General features: G+C 47.6%; 1 protein-coding gene across 3 annotated transcripts; it reads right to left on the bottom strand.

The window, feature by feature from the left end:
* Positions 1 to 121: 121 nt before the first annotated feature.
* Positions 122 to 15332, bottom strand: LOC110485723 (uncharacterized). Of its 3 annotated transcripts, none has more exons than XM_090195071.1 (10): positions 15226 to 15332; positions 14490 to 14628; positions 13341 to 13964; positions 13098 to 13176; positions 11474 to 12900; positions 7297 to 11129; positions 6554 to 6715; positions 6151 to 6333; positions 5769 to 5894; positions 122 to 1401 (listed from the first exon to the last, which is right to left on the bottom strand). In XM_090195071.1, the coding sequence occupies exons 2-10, from the start codon at positions 14614 to 14616 to the stop codon at positions 1078 to 1080; spliced, it is 6885 nt and encodes a 2294-aa protein (XP_090051197.1). In that variant the 5' UTR covers positions 14617 to 14628; positions 15226 to 15332; the 3' UTR covers positions 122 to 1077. The 3 variants fall into 3 exon arrangements, with proteins under 3 accessions (XP_090051197.1, XP_090051208.1, XP_090051205.1); XM_090195082.1 differs by having other exon boundaries at positions 6554 to 6706; XM_090195079.1 differs by lacking the exon at positions 15226 to 15332 and adding an exon at positions 14839 to 15060.
* Between the last annotated feature and the right edge of the window lie 811 nt (positions 15333 to 16143).

Genomic DNA, 16143 nt, shown 5'->3' with positions numbered 1-16143 from the left:
GGCCTAAAAACACTTAATGAAATGGCAGGTAGCCAAAATATTATAAAACCTCTAAACATATGGCATAAGAAATTCTCACCCCCCAAAAAATGCAAACACAATTTAACAAATCACTCAGAAGTTCGGTATGAAAGGTTTATTGGTCGGTAAATAAAGACACATTTAACTCCTACATACAAAGATGTAGATGGACGAGCAGCATTAAAACAATCAGTTCGGTCCTTTTTCTAAGATTGAAGACATGTCCCTTCAGCAATCACAGCTGGTGAAGACAGACACCTGGTATATTCAACATTATCCTCGTAAAATAGGCACTAATATATATATATTTGTTATCTTTATACAAAAGGCGAGAGGATGGCTTTTAATCAGTATAGATAAAGGATCAGGAGAGGGAGGAAAGACAGGAAAAGAGGAAGAGACATCAAATAAATGACTGGGATAGGCAGTAAATTATCTCATCTATTACTCCGTCTTCTCTATGTTAACTCATATTTATATCATTTTTTATGAACACAAATATGTTCAGAGCATTTCTCTGCATGTATTTTCTCTCTACCCTCATAAACATAAAAATAGTTTTCCATCTCTTGGGTTTGTTTGTCTTCTTATCAGAGTGAATACATTCTCAACTATCTAGTCTAGTTGGTCATACAGGTGGATGTCTCCTCTCACCAGCCTTTCATGTCTGCGTCCCAAATAGCACTCTATTCCCTACATAGTGCAGGGCTCTTTGTCAAAAGTAAGCAATAGGGTCCCATTTGGGATGCTGCCACTGTCTCTTGTACATCCGAATCCTCCCCTCTCTCAGGTGTCTAATGGTCTCCAGCCCCTCCAGGGTAGTAGTACTGTAGTTACCACTCCTCTGTGGCCTGGTCCTGCTACTGTTCTCTATACAGGTGGAGGTGGGTGCTGCATGCTATGCCAGGGTCATATTCACCTAACGGTAGAAAACAGACTAAAACAGGGAGGGATTACCTGAACTTGTCCAATAAGAAACACTAGTGTTTGTTTTCTGTTGCATATGGTTTTGCTACAGTATGCACTAATGAATACCACCCAGGTGAGTTTGGTCCGTTACATTCTCTTCCTCCCCCTGGCCTGGCCTTTGGCTCCTGGCTGGGCCCTGGGTTTGGGGGCTGAGAGGACATGGGTTACCAGGTCCACTCTCTGCTGTAATATACCAGTTAGCAGGAACTCAGCACTGAGGACGGGGAGAGAAGCAGAGAGAGCAGGAGCACAGAGAGACCAGTCCTCCCCACACGATATCACTAGGGTCCGGGCCTGGGCCTTCTGAGTGGAGGGCATCGTAGAGAGGTAGCGAGCTCCACTACAGATGATGATGTCCTTCATCTGGGCTGGCTCTGGCAACACTGACCTGGTAACATGGACCTCATAACCCTGAGAGAGGAGAGGGCATGCTCTTATTTGGAGTTTCATTTCCCTCTTTAAATGTACAAATCAGTGCGTTCACTAAGGCTAAGAAGACAGTTTTATAAACAGGAAGTAAAAAGGAAAGAATAAGATAATAGATAATAGCCTGCTTGCTGTTCAGTCAGAACTGAGTTAATGGGAGAGCTGCCCATTAAACACAACCACAACATTAACAGTTAGTGCAGCTTGCCTGTGATAAGGTCTGTTTTTATTTTAATTTTAATATATTTGCAAAAAATTCTAAAAACCTGTTTTGTCATTATGAGGTATTGTGTGTAGACTGAAATGATCATTTAAAAAACATATATTTTAGAATAAGGCTTTAACATACCAAAATGTGGAATAGGTCATGGACTGAATACTCTCTGAATGCACTGTATGTATATATCTATCTACCTCAAATCAAATCAAATTTTATTTGTCACATACACATGGTTAGCAGATGTTAATGCGAGTGTAGCGAAATGCTTGTGCTTCTAGTTCCGACAATGCAGTAATAACCAACGAGTAATCTAACTAACAATTCCAAAACTACTACCTTATACACACAAGTGTAAAGGGATGAAGAATATGTACATAAAGATATGTGAGTGAGTGATGGTACAGAACGGCATAGGCAAGATGCAGTAGATGGTATCGAGTACAGTATATACATATGAGATGAGTATGTAAACAAAGTGGCATAGTTTAAAGTGGCTAGTGATACATGTATTACATAAAGATGCAGTAGATGATATAGAGTACAGTATATAGGTAGACATGAGATAATATAATGTTTACATACCCTACATTATTCAAGTAGCATTGTTTAAAGTGGCTAGTGATATATTTTATATCAATTCCCATTATTAAAGTGGCTGGAGTTGAGTCAGTGTGTTGGCAGCAGCCACTCAATGTTAGTGGTGGCTGTTTAACAGTCTGATGGCCTTGAGATAGAAGCTGTTTTTCAGTCTCTTGGTCCCAGCTTTGATGCACCTGTACAGACATCGCCTTCTGGATGATAGCAGGGTGAACAGGCAGTGGCTCGGGTGGTTCTTGTCCTTGATGATCTTTATGGCCTTCCTGTGACATCGGGTGGTGTAGGTGTCCTGGAGGGCAGATAGTTTGCCCCCGGTGATGCGTTGTGCGGACCTCACTACCCTCTGGAGAGCCTTACGGTTGTGGGCGGAGCAGTTGCCGTACCAGGCGGTGATACAGCCCGACAGGATGCTCTCGATTGTGCATCTGTAGAAGTTTGTGAGTGCTTTTGGTGACAAGCCAAATTTCTTCAGCCTCCTGAGGTTGAAGAGGCGCTGCTGCGCCTTCTTCACGATGCTGTCTGTGTGGGTGGACCAATTCAGTTTGTCTGTGATGTGTACGCCAAGGAACTTAAAACTTACTACCCTCTCCACTGCTGTTCCATCGATGTGGATAGGGGGGTGTTCCCTCTGCTGTTTCCTGAAGTCCACAATCATCTCCTTAGTTTTGTTGACGTTGAGTGTGAGGTTATTTTCCTGACACCACACTCCGAGGGCCCTCACCTCCTCCCTGTAGGCCGTCTCGTCGTTGTTGGTAATCAAGCCTACCACTGTTGTGTCGTCCGCAAACTTGATGATTGAGTTGGAGGCGTTCGTGGCCACACAGTCGTGGGTGAACAGGGAGTACAGGAGAGGGCTCAGAACACACCCTTGTGGGGCCCCAGTGTTGAGGATCAGCGGGGTGGAGATGTTGTTACCTACCCTCACCACCTGGGGGCGGCCCGTCAGGAAGTCCAGTACCCAGTTACACAGGGCGGGGTCGAGACCCAGGGTCTCGAGCTTGATGACGAGTTTGGAGGGTACTATGGTGTTAAATGCTGAGCTGTAGTCGATGAACAGCATTCTCACATAGGTATTCCTCTTGTCCAGATGGGTTAGGGCAGTGTGCAGTGAGGTTGAGATTGCATCGTCTGTGGACCTATTTGGGCGGTAAGCAAATTGGAGTGGGTCTAGGGTGTCAGGTAGGGTGGAGGTGATATGGTCCTTGACTAGTCTCTCAAAGCACTTCATGATGACGGAAGTGAGTGCTACTCGTTTAGCTCAGTTACCTTAGCTTTCTTGGGAACAGGAACAATGGTGGCCCTCTTGAAGCATGTGGGAACAGCAGACTGGGATAGGGATTGATTGAATATGTCCGTAAACACACCAGCCAGCTGGTCTGCGCATGCTCTGAGGGCGCGGATGGGGATGCGGTCTGGGCCTGCAGCCTTGCGAGGGTTAACACGTTTAAATGTTTTACTCACCTCGGCTGCAGTGAAGGAGAGTCTGCATGTTTTGGTTGCGGGCTGTGTCAGTGGCACTGTATTGTCCTCAAAGCGGGAAAAAAAGTTATTTAGTCTGCCTGGGAGCAAGGCATCCTGGTCCATGACGGGGCTGGTTTTCTTTTTGTAATCCGTGATTGACTGTAGACCCTGCCACATACCTCTTGTGTCTGAGCCGTTGAATTGCGATTCTACTTTGTCTCTATATTGACGCTTAGCTTGTTTGATTGCCTTGCGGAGGGAATAGCTACACTGTATTCAGTCATGTTTCCGGTCACCTTGCCCTGATTAAAAGCAGTGGTTCGCGCTTTCAGTTTCACGCGAATGCTGCCATCAATCCACGGTTTCTGGTTTGGGAATGTTTTAATCGTTGCTATGGGAACGACATCTTCAATGCACGTTCTAATGAACTCGCTCACCGAATCAGCGTATTTGTCAATGTTGTTGTTTGACGCAATACGAAACATATCCCAGTCCACGTGATGGAAGCAGTCTTGGAGTGTGGAATCAGATTGGTCGGACCAGCGTTGAACAGCGCGGGAGCTTCTTGTTTTAGTTTCTGTTTGTAGACAGGGAGCAACAAAATGGAGTCGTGGTCAGCTTTTCCGAAAGGAGAGCGGGAGAGGGCCTTATATGAGTCGCGGAAGTTAGAATAGCAATGATCCAAGGTTTTGCCAGCCCTGGTTGCGCAATCGATATGCTGATACAATTTAGGGAGTATTGTTTTCAGATTAGCCTTGTTAAAATCCCAGCTACAATGAATGCAGCCTCAGGATATATGGATTCCAGTTTGCAAAGAGTCAAATAAAGTTCGTTCAGAGCCCTCGATGTGTCTGCTTGGGGGGGAATATATACGGCTGTGATTATAATCAAAGAGAATTCTCTTGGTAGATAATGCGGTCGACATTTGATTGTGAGGAATTTTAAATCAGGTGAACAGAAGGACTTGAGTTCCTGTATGTTGTTGTGACCACACCACGTCTCGTTAACCATAAAGCCCCTCTTCTTACCAGAAAGATGTTTGTTTCTGTCGGCGCGATGCGTGGAGAAACCAGCTGGCTGCACCGACTCCGATAGCGTCTCTCCAGTGAGCCATGTTTCCGTGAAGCAAAGAACGTTACAGTCTCTGATGTCCCTCTGGAATGCTACCCTTGCTCGAATTTCATCAACCTTGTTGTCAAGAGACTGGACATTGGCGAGAAGTATGCTAGGGAGTGGTGCGCGATGTGCCCGTCTCCGGAGTCTGACCAGAAGACCGCTTCGTTTCCCTCTTTTACGAAGTCGTTTTTTGGGGTCGCCGGCTGGGATCCATTCCGTTGTCCTGGGTGAAAGGCAGAACACAGGATCCGCTTCGCGAAAGTCATATTCTTGGTCGTACTGATGGTGAGTTGACGCTGCTCTTATATTCAATAGTTCTTCTCGACTGTATGTAATGAAACCTAAGATGACCTGGGGTACCAATGTAAGAAATAACACGTAAAAAAAGGAAAAGTAAAAACTGCATAGTTTCCTAGGAACGCGAAGCGAGGCGGCCATCTCTGTCAGTGCCGGAACTGTTGGACCTCACTACCCTCTGGAGAGCCTTACGGTTGTGGGCGGAGCAGTTGCCGTACCAGGCGGTGATACAGCCCGACAGGATGCTCTCGATTGTGCACCGGTAAAAGTTTGTGAGTGCTTTTGGTGACAAGCCTCGTACCCCTTACCTCGTACCCCTGCACATCAACTAGGGAATGGTAGTCCTTGTATACAGCCAAGTTATTATTACTCATTATGTATCTATTATTACTTTTATTATTACATGTTTAACTATGCTCTTTCTCTCTGCTTTGTTGGGAAGGGCCCGTAAGTAAGCGTTTCAGTAGTCCACACCTGTTGTTCAGGAAGCATGTGACAAATAACATTTGATTATACAGAAACCCATCATCTCAGGACATGGCTTTAGTGTGTCTTGTCTTTTCAACAGTCTATGGTTGGGACATTAACACACAAACATAAAGGGATGAATTGGGCAGATGGATGGATGGAGGAGAGGAGGAGGAGGAGTGTGTGTGTGTACCTGTAGTAGAGGTTGGGTGCTGGCGGTCCTCAGTGATTCCTCCAGACAGAAGCTGAACTTGTTCTCCTGCTCCCTATCCTTCACCAGGTACCTGTCAGTAGGTAGGAAATTACCCACCATACTACACTGAGGGGGGGAGAGAGTGCAGAGAAAAAGGGGAAGGGTTTGAGGCTAAAACGAGGCTCTGACTCCAACCATGATCAGATAGTCATTATACTAAGAGAAAAATGTCTCAGAAGTTCTTGTACAAAATTGTCCCCAATTGTACAAAAGCACTTCCAGAAAGAACTCCAACCACCCCATTACACATTACAGTGATGTGCATTCTATTTTTACAATCTTCAGGTCCATCTACACTTCCTGGTGGGGGGTGGGGACTAACCTTATCCAGCCAATCGGTGGTGACGACGGGCACGCCGCGGGCCACAGCACACAGGAACTTGACGGTGCGTCGGACCCGGTCAGTCACCAGGTGGGTCATGTCAGCCACGCCCTTCGCCAGGCTGCCCCCCAGACAAGACACCACCTTCCCCCCCTCCTCATCCACCACTCCTGTAAACAACACCTGAGAGGGGGGGGTGGGGGTCAAAGAGAGAAGGACAGAAGGAGGGAGAGAGGGTTGAGGCAGAGGAAGGGAGGGCTTTCAAAACCCACAAACACAACTGTGCATCAGAGATTTAATGCTCGAACACACAAAACACACACAGACACTAAACACACACACAAAAACTACACAGACACTAAACACACACACTAAAAATACACAGACATGTCCATTAGCTTACCTTGTAGGAATGCGTGGCGGCCCTCGCTGGGCCCAGTGTCCCAGGGGAGGAGAGGGAGGACAGGGGAGAGGCAGAGGAGGAGCGAGGGGTCCTGGCTAGTGGTGATGATTCCACAGGGGCCCTACGTTTACCTCTGCCCTTACCTGTAGGGGTCTGGGGCACCTGAAGCAGAGGAGTCGGGGGTGGGAGAGAGAGGAGGAAGAGAGTGAGTGGGAGGAGAGAAGAGAGGGGGAAGAGAGGAAGAAAGAGAGAGAGAGACAGAGTATCATTAGTCAGTAATACAGGGTGTATACAAACTGACAGTTACACACATTGAACCACTTAATTCATTACTAGGAGCTCTTATGCAAAGATGTCAGTGTACTCCTAACGGACAGAGAGATGTCAGTGTACTCCTAATGGATAGAGAGATGTCAGTGTACTCCTAACGGACAGAGAGATGTCAGAGTACTCCTAACGGACAGAGAGATGTCAGAGTACTCCTAACGGACAGAGATGTCAGAGTACTCCTAACGGACAGAGATGTCAGAGTACTCCCATGGCTGAGGGAGAGAGAGAGAGATAGATGCCTTGGGAGTCACTGAATGATGTTAATTGAAATCATTACTCTAGTGGGAAATGGCTGAGTCAGTGTATGAAGAGAGTGGAGCTGGGTGTGGACAGAAATTGAGTGCATAGCTTTTCAAAGGCTTGTCTATTAGAAGGGAGCAGATGGAGAGAGAGAGAAAGAGAGAGAACATTACCACAGAGTCCAAAACAGGTTCCTCTTTCTTCTTTATCTGAACCGTCGACTGCCTGCCTCGGACTTTCCTCTGCACAGCACCAGCCTCTTCCTCTTCCATCTTCTCACTCTGTCCCGCCATACTCTTCTCCTCCTCTGCTATCTTTTTCACCTGTGCAGTGGAGGCTCTGCCTCTCTTTGCTGGAGTGGATGCAGGTTTCTCCTCTTTCTCTCCTTTCTCCTCTGCTGCCCTGCATCTCCCTCCCCTCTGAACCTTAGCTTTCCTCCGGGGAACCTTGAACCCACTGTTCTCCTCCTCCTCCTCCTCTCCAAGCCCCCTCTTCCTCCCTTTCCCTCTCCCACCTGTTTTAGACTCCAGTCCCTCTTCACTTGGAGTGTCCCCTCCTGCTGTTGTAGTGGTGGATTCAGGTGTGTTGTCTTTCTGGCCGGCTCGGCCCCGGCCTCTTCCATTCCCTCTAGGAGCGGGGGAGTCCTCTGTTACCTGGGCTGGAGTGGTTTCTTCATCTGCTACTACAGGGTCTGGCTCATTGGTTTTGGCAGTTTTATTCTGCCCTCTAGTGGTACCACCAGCCTCCTGAGAATCAGCCTTCTCATTAATAACAGGGTGTGGACCATCATCCTCAACCTTCTGGCTTCTCCTGCCTCTGGCTGTGGGCTTGGGGGCTGGAGGCTGCTCACTCTGCCTGTTACTGGGGGAGAGAGACTCTGTCCCAGTCTTCCTCCTTCTGCCTCCTCCCCTCCCTTTGCTCTGAGAGCTCACGCTATCCATGATACAGGTGGAGACCTCCGAGTTGGTGGAGCTGTGGGAGTTGGTGGAGCTGGAGCGGGTTCTCCTGGCAACAAACTGTTCGCTGGAGAGAATGTCCTGCGCTGTGACCTCCACAGCAGCAGGGGGAGCCACAACCGTCCCGACCAACGTCCTTTTCCTGGTGCTGTTGCGGGTGGGGTTGTCTGGATCCGGGGCTGGCTCTGTGGTGCTGGTGGTCTTCCTGCCCCCTCTCCCTCTGCTCCCCAGGGTGTCTATGCTGGATCTCTCAGAGCTGACAGAGTTGGAAGAGTTGGAGCGAGACCTAGTTATACTAGCTGGGACTGGTTCTGGTGTGCTGGACAGAATATTAAGTTCAGGTTGTGGTTCCGTTGTGGGTGGAACCGTGACGGTTCTCCTGGTTGTTGCTCTGCGACCTCTCCTGGATGTTTTTAGCTCATTTTCGTCGTCTTCCTTGGCTTGTTTTTCTCCTTGTTCCTTCGCCTGTCGTTCTTTTATCTCCTTTTCTTTCTCCTCTGCTTCCCTCTTTTCTCTTTCCTTCTTCTCCCTCTCCAGTTTTTCTTTCAGGTTTCTCTCCTCTTCCTTTTTCTTCTTCAATAGTTCTCTCTCCTGTTTTCTCTTCTCTTCCCTTTCCATTTTTTCTTTCTCCAATCTTTGCTTTTCTGCTTGTTCTCCCTCTATCCTCTCTTTCTCCACCCTTTCTCTCTCTGATCGCTCAAGCGCTTCCCTTTCCCTGTTTTCTCTCTCCAATCGTTCTTGCTTCTCTTTTTCCTCCCTCTCCAGTCTGTTCCTCTCTTCTATTTCTTTCCTCTCCCGCTCTATTCTTTCTTTTTCTTCCTCTAATCTCTCCTTCTTTTCTCTTTTTGTCCTCTCGCACTGCAGTCTTTCTTGCTCTTCTCGTTCCTTCCTTTCCCTCTCAAGCTGCTCTCTTTTCTCCTGTTCTCTTTTCTCTCTCTCCATCCTTTCTGTTTCTTCTCTTTTCTCCCTCTCCATCCTTTCTGTTTCTTCTCTTTTCTCCTTCTCCATCCTTTCTGTTTCTTCTCTTTTCTCCTGTTCTCTTTTCTCTCTCTCCATCCTTTCTGTTTCTTCTCTTTTCTCCTGTTCTCTTTTCTCCCTCTCCATCCTTTCTGTTTCTTCTCTTTTCTCCTGTTCTCTTTTCTCTCTCTCCATCCTTTCTGTTTCTTCTCTTTTCTCCTGTTCTCTTTTCTCTCTCTCCATCCTTTCTGTTTCTTCTCTTTTCTCCTGTTCTCTTTTCTCTCTCTCCATCCTTTCTGTTTCTTCTCTTTTCTCCTGTTCTCTTTTCTCCCTCTCCATCCTTTCTGTTTCTTCTCTTTTCTCCTGTTCTCTTTTCTCCATCCTTTCTGTTTCTTCTCTTTTCTCTTGTTCTCTTTTCTCCCTCTCCATCCTTTCTGTTTCTTCTCTTTCCACACTCTCTAATCTCTCATCTTGTTCTTTAAGTTCCTGTTCCATCCTCTCTCTGTCCTGTTGTTCCTTCATAACCCTTTCTGATTCTACTTTTTCCTTCTGCAACCGTTCCTTCTCAGCCTGTTCTTGTCTTTCCTTCTCTATTCCCTCTTCCTCCTCTCTCCGTTCCTCCTCAAGTCTTTCTTTTTCTCCCTCTTTCTGTTGTTTCACACTCTTTCTTCCTATTCCCCTCCTCCCTTGCTCAACCACCTCCGCCTCTTCTTCTTTCTCACTCTCTTCCTCCTCAGGCAACACCTCTCTCCTCCCTCCGCCTCCCGCGGTGTTCACAGCCTTCCCCTTTCCTCTCATCTGCGTTTTCAGAGTCTCAGAGCTCTCCTCCTCTCCTCCTCTAGCTCCTCTTCTACCTCTACTGCTGACACCGCTTGTCCCAGCCTCCGACTCTTTCCCTCGCTCTCTCTGAGCCTGTCCTTTAGCTTTGGTGTCCTCCTCCTCCTCTTCCTCAGTGTCACAAGTACCCATAGGCTGAGTTTCAGCGGTGGAGATGTGGGAGCTGGTGAGGAACTCACTAGGTTGTGTCTCCTCCTCTTCTACTCTGCCTCTCTGGGACCTTCCCCTCCTTCTGGGTGATGGAGGTTTGAGTTCTTCCTCCTCATTATCATCATCATCCTCAGCAGCAGCAGCAGTAAACATGGGCTGGGTTTCAGCAGTGGAGAGGTAGGAGCTGACAGTCTGTCTCTCTTCCTCGTCTACTGTCTGTTTTTGGGTCCGTCTTCTTCTGGGCGAGTCTGGTTTGGCTTCTTCCTCATCATCACTCTCCTGGACCATGTCCAGAGTTTGAGCTGTGGAGAGGTATTGGTTGGTCAGCACCTCACCAGTCTGGGTCTCCTGCTCCTCTTCCTCTCTCTCCCTCGCTCCTCCAGATCTCCCTCTCCTTACTGGGGTCAGGGGCTTGGCCCCAACCAAATCTTCCTCCTCCTCACTGTCCTCTTCCTCATAGGCAGACATGGGCAGGGTTTCAGTTGTAGCAACATTAGACGTGGTGGGGGTCTCCTCTTCATCTTCCTCCTCTGTGTCACTGCGAGGCTGGGCAGCATAAGCCTGTGTTGCCTCCAGGGCAAAGTCCACCTGCCTGTTCCTCTCGAACACCGCAGACCTCTGGCCCAGGCCAGGCTCCTCGCTCCCCCCTCTAGATCCATAGGTCTGTGTGGCCTCCAGGTCAGAATCCCCCTGCCTGTTCCTCCTGAACACCGCAGACCTCTGGCCAAGGCAAGGCTCCTCGCTCCTCCCTCCAGATCCATAGGTCTGGGTGGCCTCCAGGTCAGAATCCCCACCTGGGAAGCTGAATGCCTGGGTGCTCTCTGAGGCCTGGTCCCTGGCCTGGAGGTGGAGGTGGCTGCTGTCTGACAGACCCAGCTGGAAGGAGCCTCGGCTGGGCTGCTCCTCCCCCAAGGAAGGCTCCAAACCATAGGGCTGTGTAGCATCCAGAGTTGGTTCCACTGGAAGGCTGCTCTGATGGCCCTGGTTCTGGGCCTCCAACACAAATGACTGGGTCTCGGCCACCACAAAGTCATCGTCCTCCTGGCTGTCTGATGCAGAGCAGGACAATGCTGCTGTAGGCCTCAGCACAGGAGGGAGAGCAGGGCCTGAGGAGGAAAGATAGAGAGACAGGTTACAAATGAATACGGCAGATTCACAGTTTCCACTGGAAATGTATCATCTCTTGTCAAAGTCCATGGCTGTGTCCCAAATGGCACCGTATTCCATATATTTATTATTTTACCTTTATTTAACGAGGTAGGCCAGTTGAGAACAAGTTCTCATTTACAACTGCGACCTGGCCAAGATAAAGCAAAGCAGTGCGACAAAAACAACAGCACAGAGTCACACATAAACAAGCGTACATCCCTATGGACCCTGGTCAAAAGCAGTACATTACATAGGAATCAGGGTGTCATTTAAGATGCAAACCATACAATCCATGACTTACGTCTGAAGGGGTCAGAGGGACAGAAGAAGGCCTGAGTCTCCATCTCCTCCTGTACTGACGATGCCAAAGGGGTGGAGCACTTCTGATGAGGGCCAGGGGAACCCCCCAGGGGGAGCAGCCCAGGGCCAGCTGCCCCCTCTCTGAGCCGACATGCAGTCTGTCCCTGGCCTGCCTCCCCTGGTCCATCCTTCTCCGTATCACTGTCCATCCTGAAGTCACTGGGCTCATTGAGGTCCGACTCCGGGACCATCCCTGCTGGGGGCCGACACCGGGGGGGTTTGGGCTCCAACCTCTCCTCCTCAGCATCTGTGTCAGCATCAGAGTCCTGAGACCTGAGAGCGATTGTCTTGGTAACAGCACCGGTTGTTGTTGTTATTGTGGGTGATGGAAGCACGGCCTGTCGCGACGCGAACACCGCATCCTCCGTTACCGTGGTGACATTAGGAGGAGGAAGGTTCATGGTCTGTGTGGCGTCTTCCTCTAAGTCTGTGTCGCTGTCAGACCTGACCTCCAGAGGAGCAGCAGCTGCAGGTCTTACACTGGTGGGTGGATTAAGGAGCTCCGCTGTTCTGCTGCTGGCCGGAGGGGTAAACGGGTTGTCTTCTTCATCAGTATCACTGTCCAAAAGGATCTCCTGGGGACCAGCAATCCCTGTTCTGATCCCACTAGAATCTGATTCTGGAACTGTTTTGGAATGTGTGTCTGTGTCCTCCTCTTCCACATCTGTGTCAGTGTCAAGGTGAAATTCTACGGGTGGCACTGCAGGGGCAGGATTGTCTGGTTTCTCAGCCGGATCGGATACGAAGGAGGTAACATTGGTAGCACTGTCTGACACAACAACATCATCATCATCATCCACATCTGTATCACTGTCCAGGTGTATCTCTGTTGGCTGCACCACTGGGACAGAATCTACTGGTTTCCTCTCCACATCGGCAGCAGTTAGCATTAACTTAGAGTCACTGTCCATAGTATCCCCTTCCTCTACATCAGTATCACTGTCCATGTGGATCTGGCCTGGGTCAGAGTCTGTAGTAGGAGGTTCTGTTGCGGCTGGTGGCTTAACAGCATTTACAGGTGCAGACAGCCCCATCTCCTCCTCTCCCTCTACGTCTGTGTCACTGTCCATGTTAAATGTGTCCTCTGTAGACACCATTGGTCCATCTCTCTCAGCTTGACTGACCTGGTTCACCACTGACACTTCCTCCTTTCCTCTTGTCCTTTTCCCAGGTTCCTTCTCTCCTAGTGCCTCTGTGCCTTCCTTCCCCTCCTCCTCTTCTTCGCTGTCGTCCACTATCACTTGAGCTCTTCTTCTCCTGGGCTGCTGTCTCGGTCCATCCATGTCGCTCTCCTCCTCACTGAAGCTCACTATTGTCTTGGGTCTGTTTTTAGCAGAGGAGGAGGGAGTGATGGGGCTCTCGTCCTCACTGTTAGACATACAAGGAAAGGTGACTTCACTTTGAAAACAACGGAATACAAACACCCACTGTATTCTAATATATATATATATATATATATATATATATATATATATATATAGTTTAAAATATAATTCAATACTTAAGTGTTCAGTGATGATATCAGGTTACTGAAGTGTAAATGAATGGATGGATGGGAACTTTACCTCTCTGGAATGACGTTGGTTGTAGGACTGAGGAATGTAGAACAGGTGGGACTGGACATGTGCGAGTCAGAATCAGAGACTAACAGAGAAAGAGAGAGAACGAAAGAGAGAGAGAGGTAGAGAGAGAGAGGTAGAGAGAGAGAGAAAGGAGAGAAATAGGTATTTACAAAACACTGCAACAAAGCTAGATGAGAGCACCGTGTGTTGAGATTACAGCAAGTGAAATAATAAACATAATTTTACCAAAGTACTTTCCCCGTTTGTCTCTCCGTCCCTCTTGCTCTCCATCGGAGTCAGACTCAGGCACCAGTGTCCTCTCAGGCTGTGTGGGGGTTTGTTCAAATGACAGGGGTTTGGCCAGATTTTTACCCTTTCCACCCAGCTCAGTCAACGATGGTGCCCCAATCTCTCCATTAACTCCTCTACCCTCAGTCTTCGGTGTGCCAGTCTCTCGTCCCAGACCTTGGCCGCTAGGGCTTCCTCTGAGCTGGGCCTTCCTGTCTGGCCCTGACCTCCTTCCAGAGTGTGCGTTTGTCGGGTTCTGCATGTGCCCCTGTCCCCCCCTCTGGTCCACAGAGACATACTGGCAGGGGATGTCAGCTATTACCACACACTCTCCCTCGGTCAGAGCGTAGCGGACGTGAGGGGTCAGTTTGGTCCGGCCCTTCCTTGTCCCGTTCATGCTGCCCAGGTCCCACACTAAAGCCTCTGTCTCCATGGCGGCAACGTTGCCATGACGACGGTTGCCGCGAAACATTGAGATGGAGATGATGGTGTGTTGCTTGGATACGGAGCGGGCCACAAGGGGCAGGGAGCAGGAGTCTGGGTTTCGACCCAACACATTTTCTCCCTGGTAGAGAGGCAACTCTGAGAGGGAGGGAGGGAGGGAGGGAGGGAGGGAGGGAGGGAGGGAGGGAGGGAGGGAGGGAGGGAGGGGTATCAATAAAATACTGCTTTTAGCAGCAAATATAAACATGTCATAAACTGACATAATTATTTCATGAAATACTTTGACAAACAAGTTTGTAAATATATTTTTTAATTGAACCTTTATTTAACTAGGCAAGTCAGTTAAGAACAAATTCTTCTTTACAATGACGGCCTACCGGGGAACAGTGGGTCAACTGCCTTGTTCAGGAGCAGAACGACAGATTTTTACCTTGCCAGCTCGGGGATTCAATCTAGCAACATTTCAGTTAGTAGCCCAACGCTCTAACCACTAGACTACCTGCTGAATATCTCACATCTTGTGTTGATGAAACAAAGTAAGAGGGAAAGCAATGCATGCTACAAAATGCCAGCAATGCGAGATGTTGTACAAGTCTAGGCATATTTGTAAAGGTTAAAAGATTATAGAAAGGATGGGGACATAACTGGGCTCTCTCTACTCACCAGTCTCTGTGATGTGTTTATTTTTTAACACCCTGAGTTTGGCCAGTGGCTCTCCTCGCTTCTCTCCATCCTCCTCCTCCTCTGACTCTTCCAATATTGAGTCATCGATCAGCTGTGTTGCCTCCATTCACCCTTCAATCTAAAATCAGCCAAAGGGACAGGAAACATGGCAGCAAAACAGTAATTAGTTTGACAACTATAATGTTTTATCAGGATGCACTGGCTAGCTAACGTTAGAATAGTTAGCTAGCAAGCTAACTAGCTAAGTTATCAGAACGTTTCTAAATGTGACTATCCGTCACTTATTCCGTAAACAAGGCCACCAATTACCATAAAGAACACGTTTTACCTTCAAGCCAGCTAGGTGGGCAGATAACTTGCTAACGTTAGTGGATAAAGCAATTTGATCAGTAACATCAAAACATGGTAATTGTGGCCATGAATACAGCTCGAGACGTTATTAAAGTTAGTTACAAATTCGATAATTCAAAGGCACGCTAATGGTCTAACGTTAGCGAGTTAGCAATCTAGTCCACAGTCCAGTTCATGTCATGTCTTTGGACTGCAGTCTGGGAAATGTCTGTACAAAATACAGGACAGCAAAGGTAATTGCTAAAGCAATCATCAAATGCCAGTGTATTACGAATACTCGAGCAATGTCTCAATCATGTGTGCAACTGTTAATAGAACACATTGTTTATGGAAATTCACTTTTTCTTTAAAACAGCACACTTACCGTGCATGCCTTTCGAACAACGAAAAACAATGTGCATTTCCGGTAGAATATCTGACCGCCTTCGGTGGGTGGGACCATAATATTATTGATCGAAACGGCTGTCAGTTATGGTCTAATTTGTGATGATTGGGTAAAAGAACCTCGATCATTATTATTAAGGACTTGATTGGACATGAAAGGAATGACTTGGGCATTTCATGGCGCTACGAGTGACTCGAGATTTCACGGAAGAACCAATGGAATGGTCTAAAACCTCCGCCTACCCTGGGCACCCGGCCATGCAATACGAATTCGACATTTTTTTTTACCGCGCTGTAAAGACAAAGGGGCGTGTAGTATCTCCACTAAAGCGCATTTTCCTCATTCGGAGCGATCCAATGACATTTTACTTTATTATAGGAATTGGAGTGAATCTTCCCATTATTATTCGGATAGTTTGGGATCCGGTATCATTTTCATCTGTGTTTACACAGCCATTTCCCTTCTCTAGTGTCTGTTCTCTGTTTCTTTTATGAACATGTAGTATTTGAATACATTAAACGGTGTACACATTTCCCAACTCATTAACGTTCCCTTATGTTGTTTCCTTTAATATTATAACAATTGAATGGGAAGAGTAAGAGCATACCATTCTTAAACATACATGTTCTGGCTATTGCACCAATACTAATACAGGCCTATTCTATTGTGTTCATGAATATTCATAGTTTTGTTCCATTTTGAGGCTGTTCAAGCCTTATTGCTGCACTTAATCTTATCCAGATGCTACTCTGTTGTCATAGATGATGGTATGCATCAACAGCCTCTCTAGTGTATCAAACTTTGTGACTAAAGCACTCACAGTACTCAACAAAAAACACATATCTTTCTATCTCAGATTTCACATTGTGGATAGAATGATAACTTATAACATCTGTC

Source organism: Oncorhynchus mykiss, chromosome 2 (genome assembly GCF_057628025.1).
Source record: "Oncorhynchus mykiss isolate SJ-2025 chromosome 2, ASM5762802v1, whole genome shotgun sequence".
NCBI classification, from domain to species: domain Eukaryota; kingdom Metazoa; phylum Chordata; class Actinopteri; order Salmoniformes; family Salmonidae; genus Oncorhynchus; species Oncorhynchus mykiss.
The sequence above is the reverse complement of the archived record's forward strand: the minus strand, read 5'-3'. Positions and strand labels throughout refer to the sequence as shown.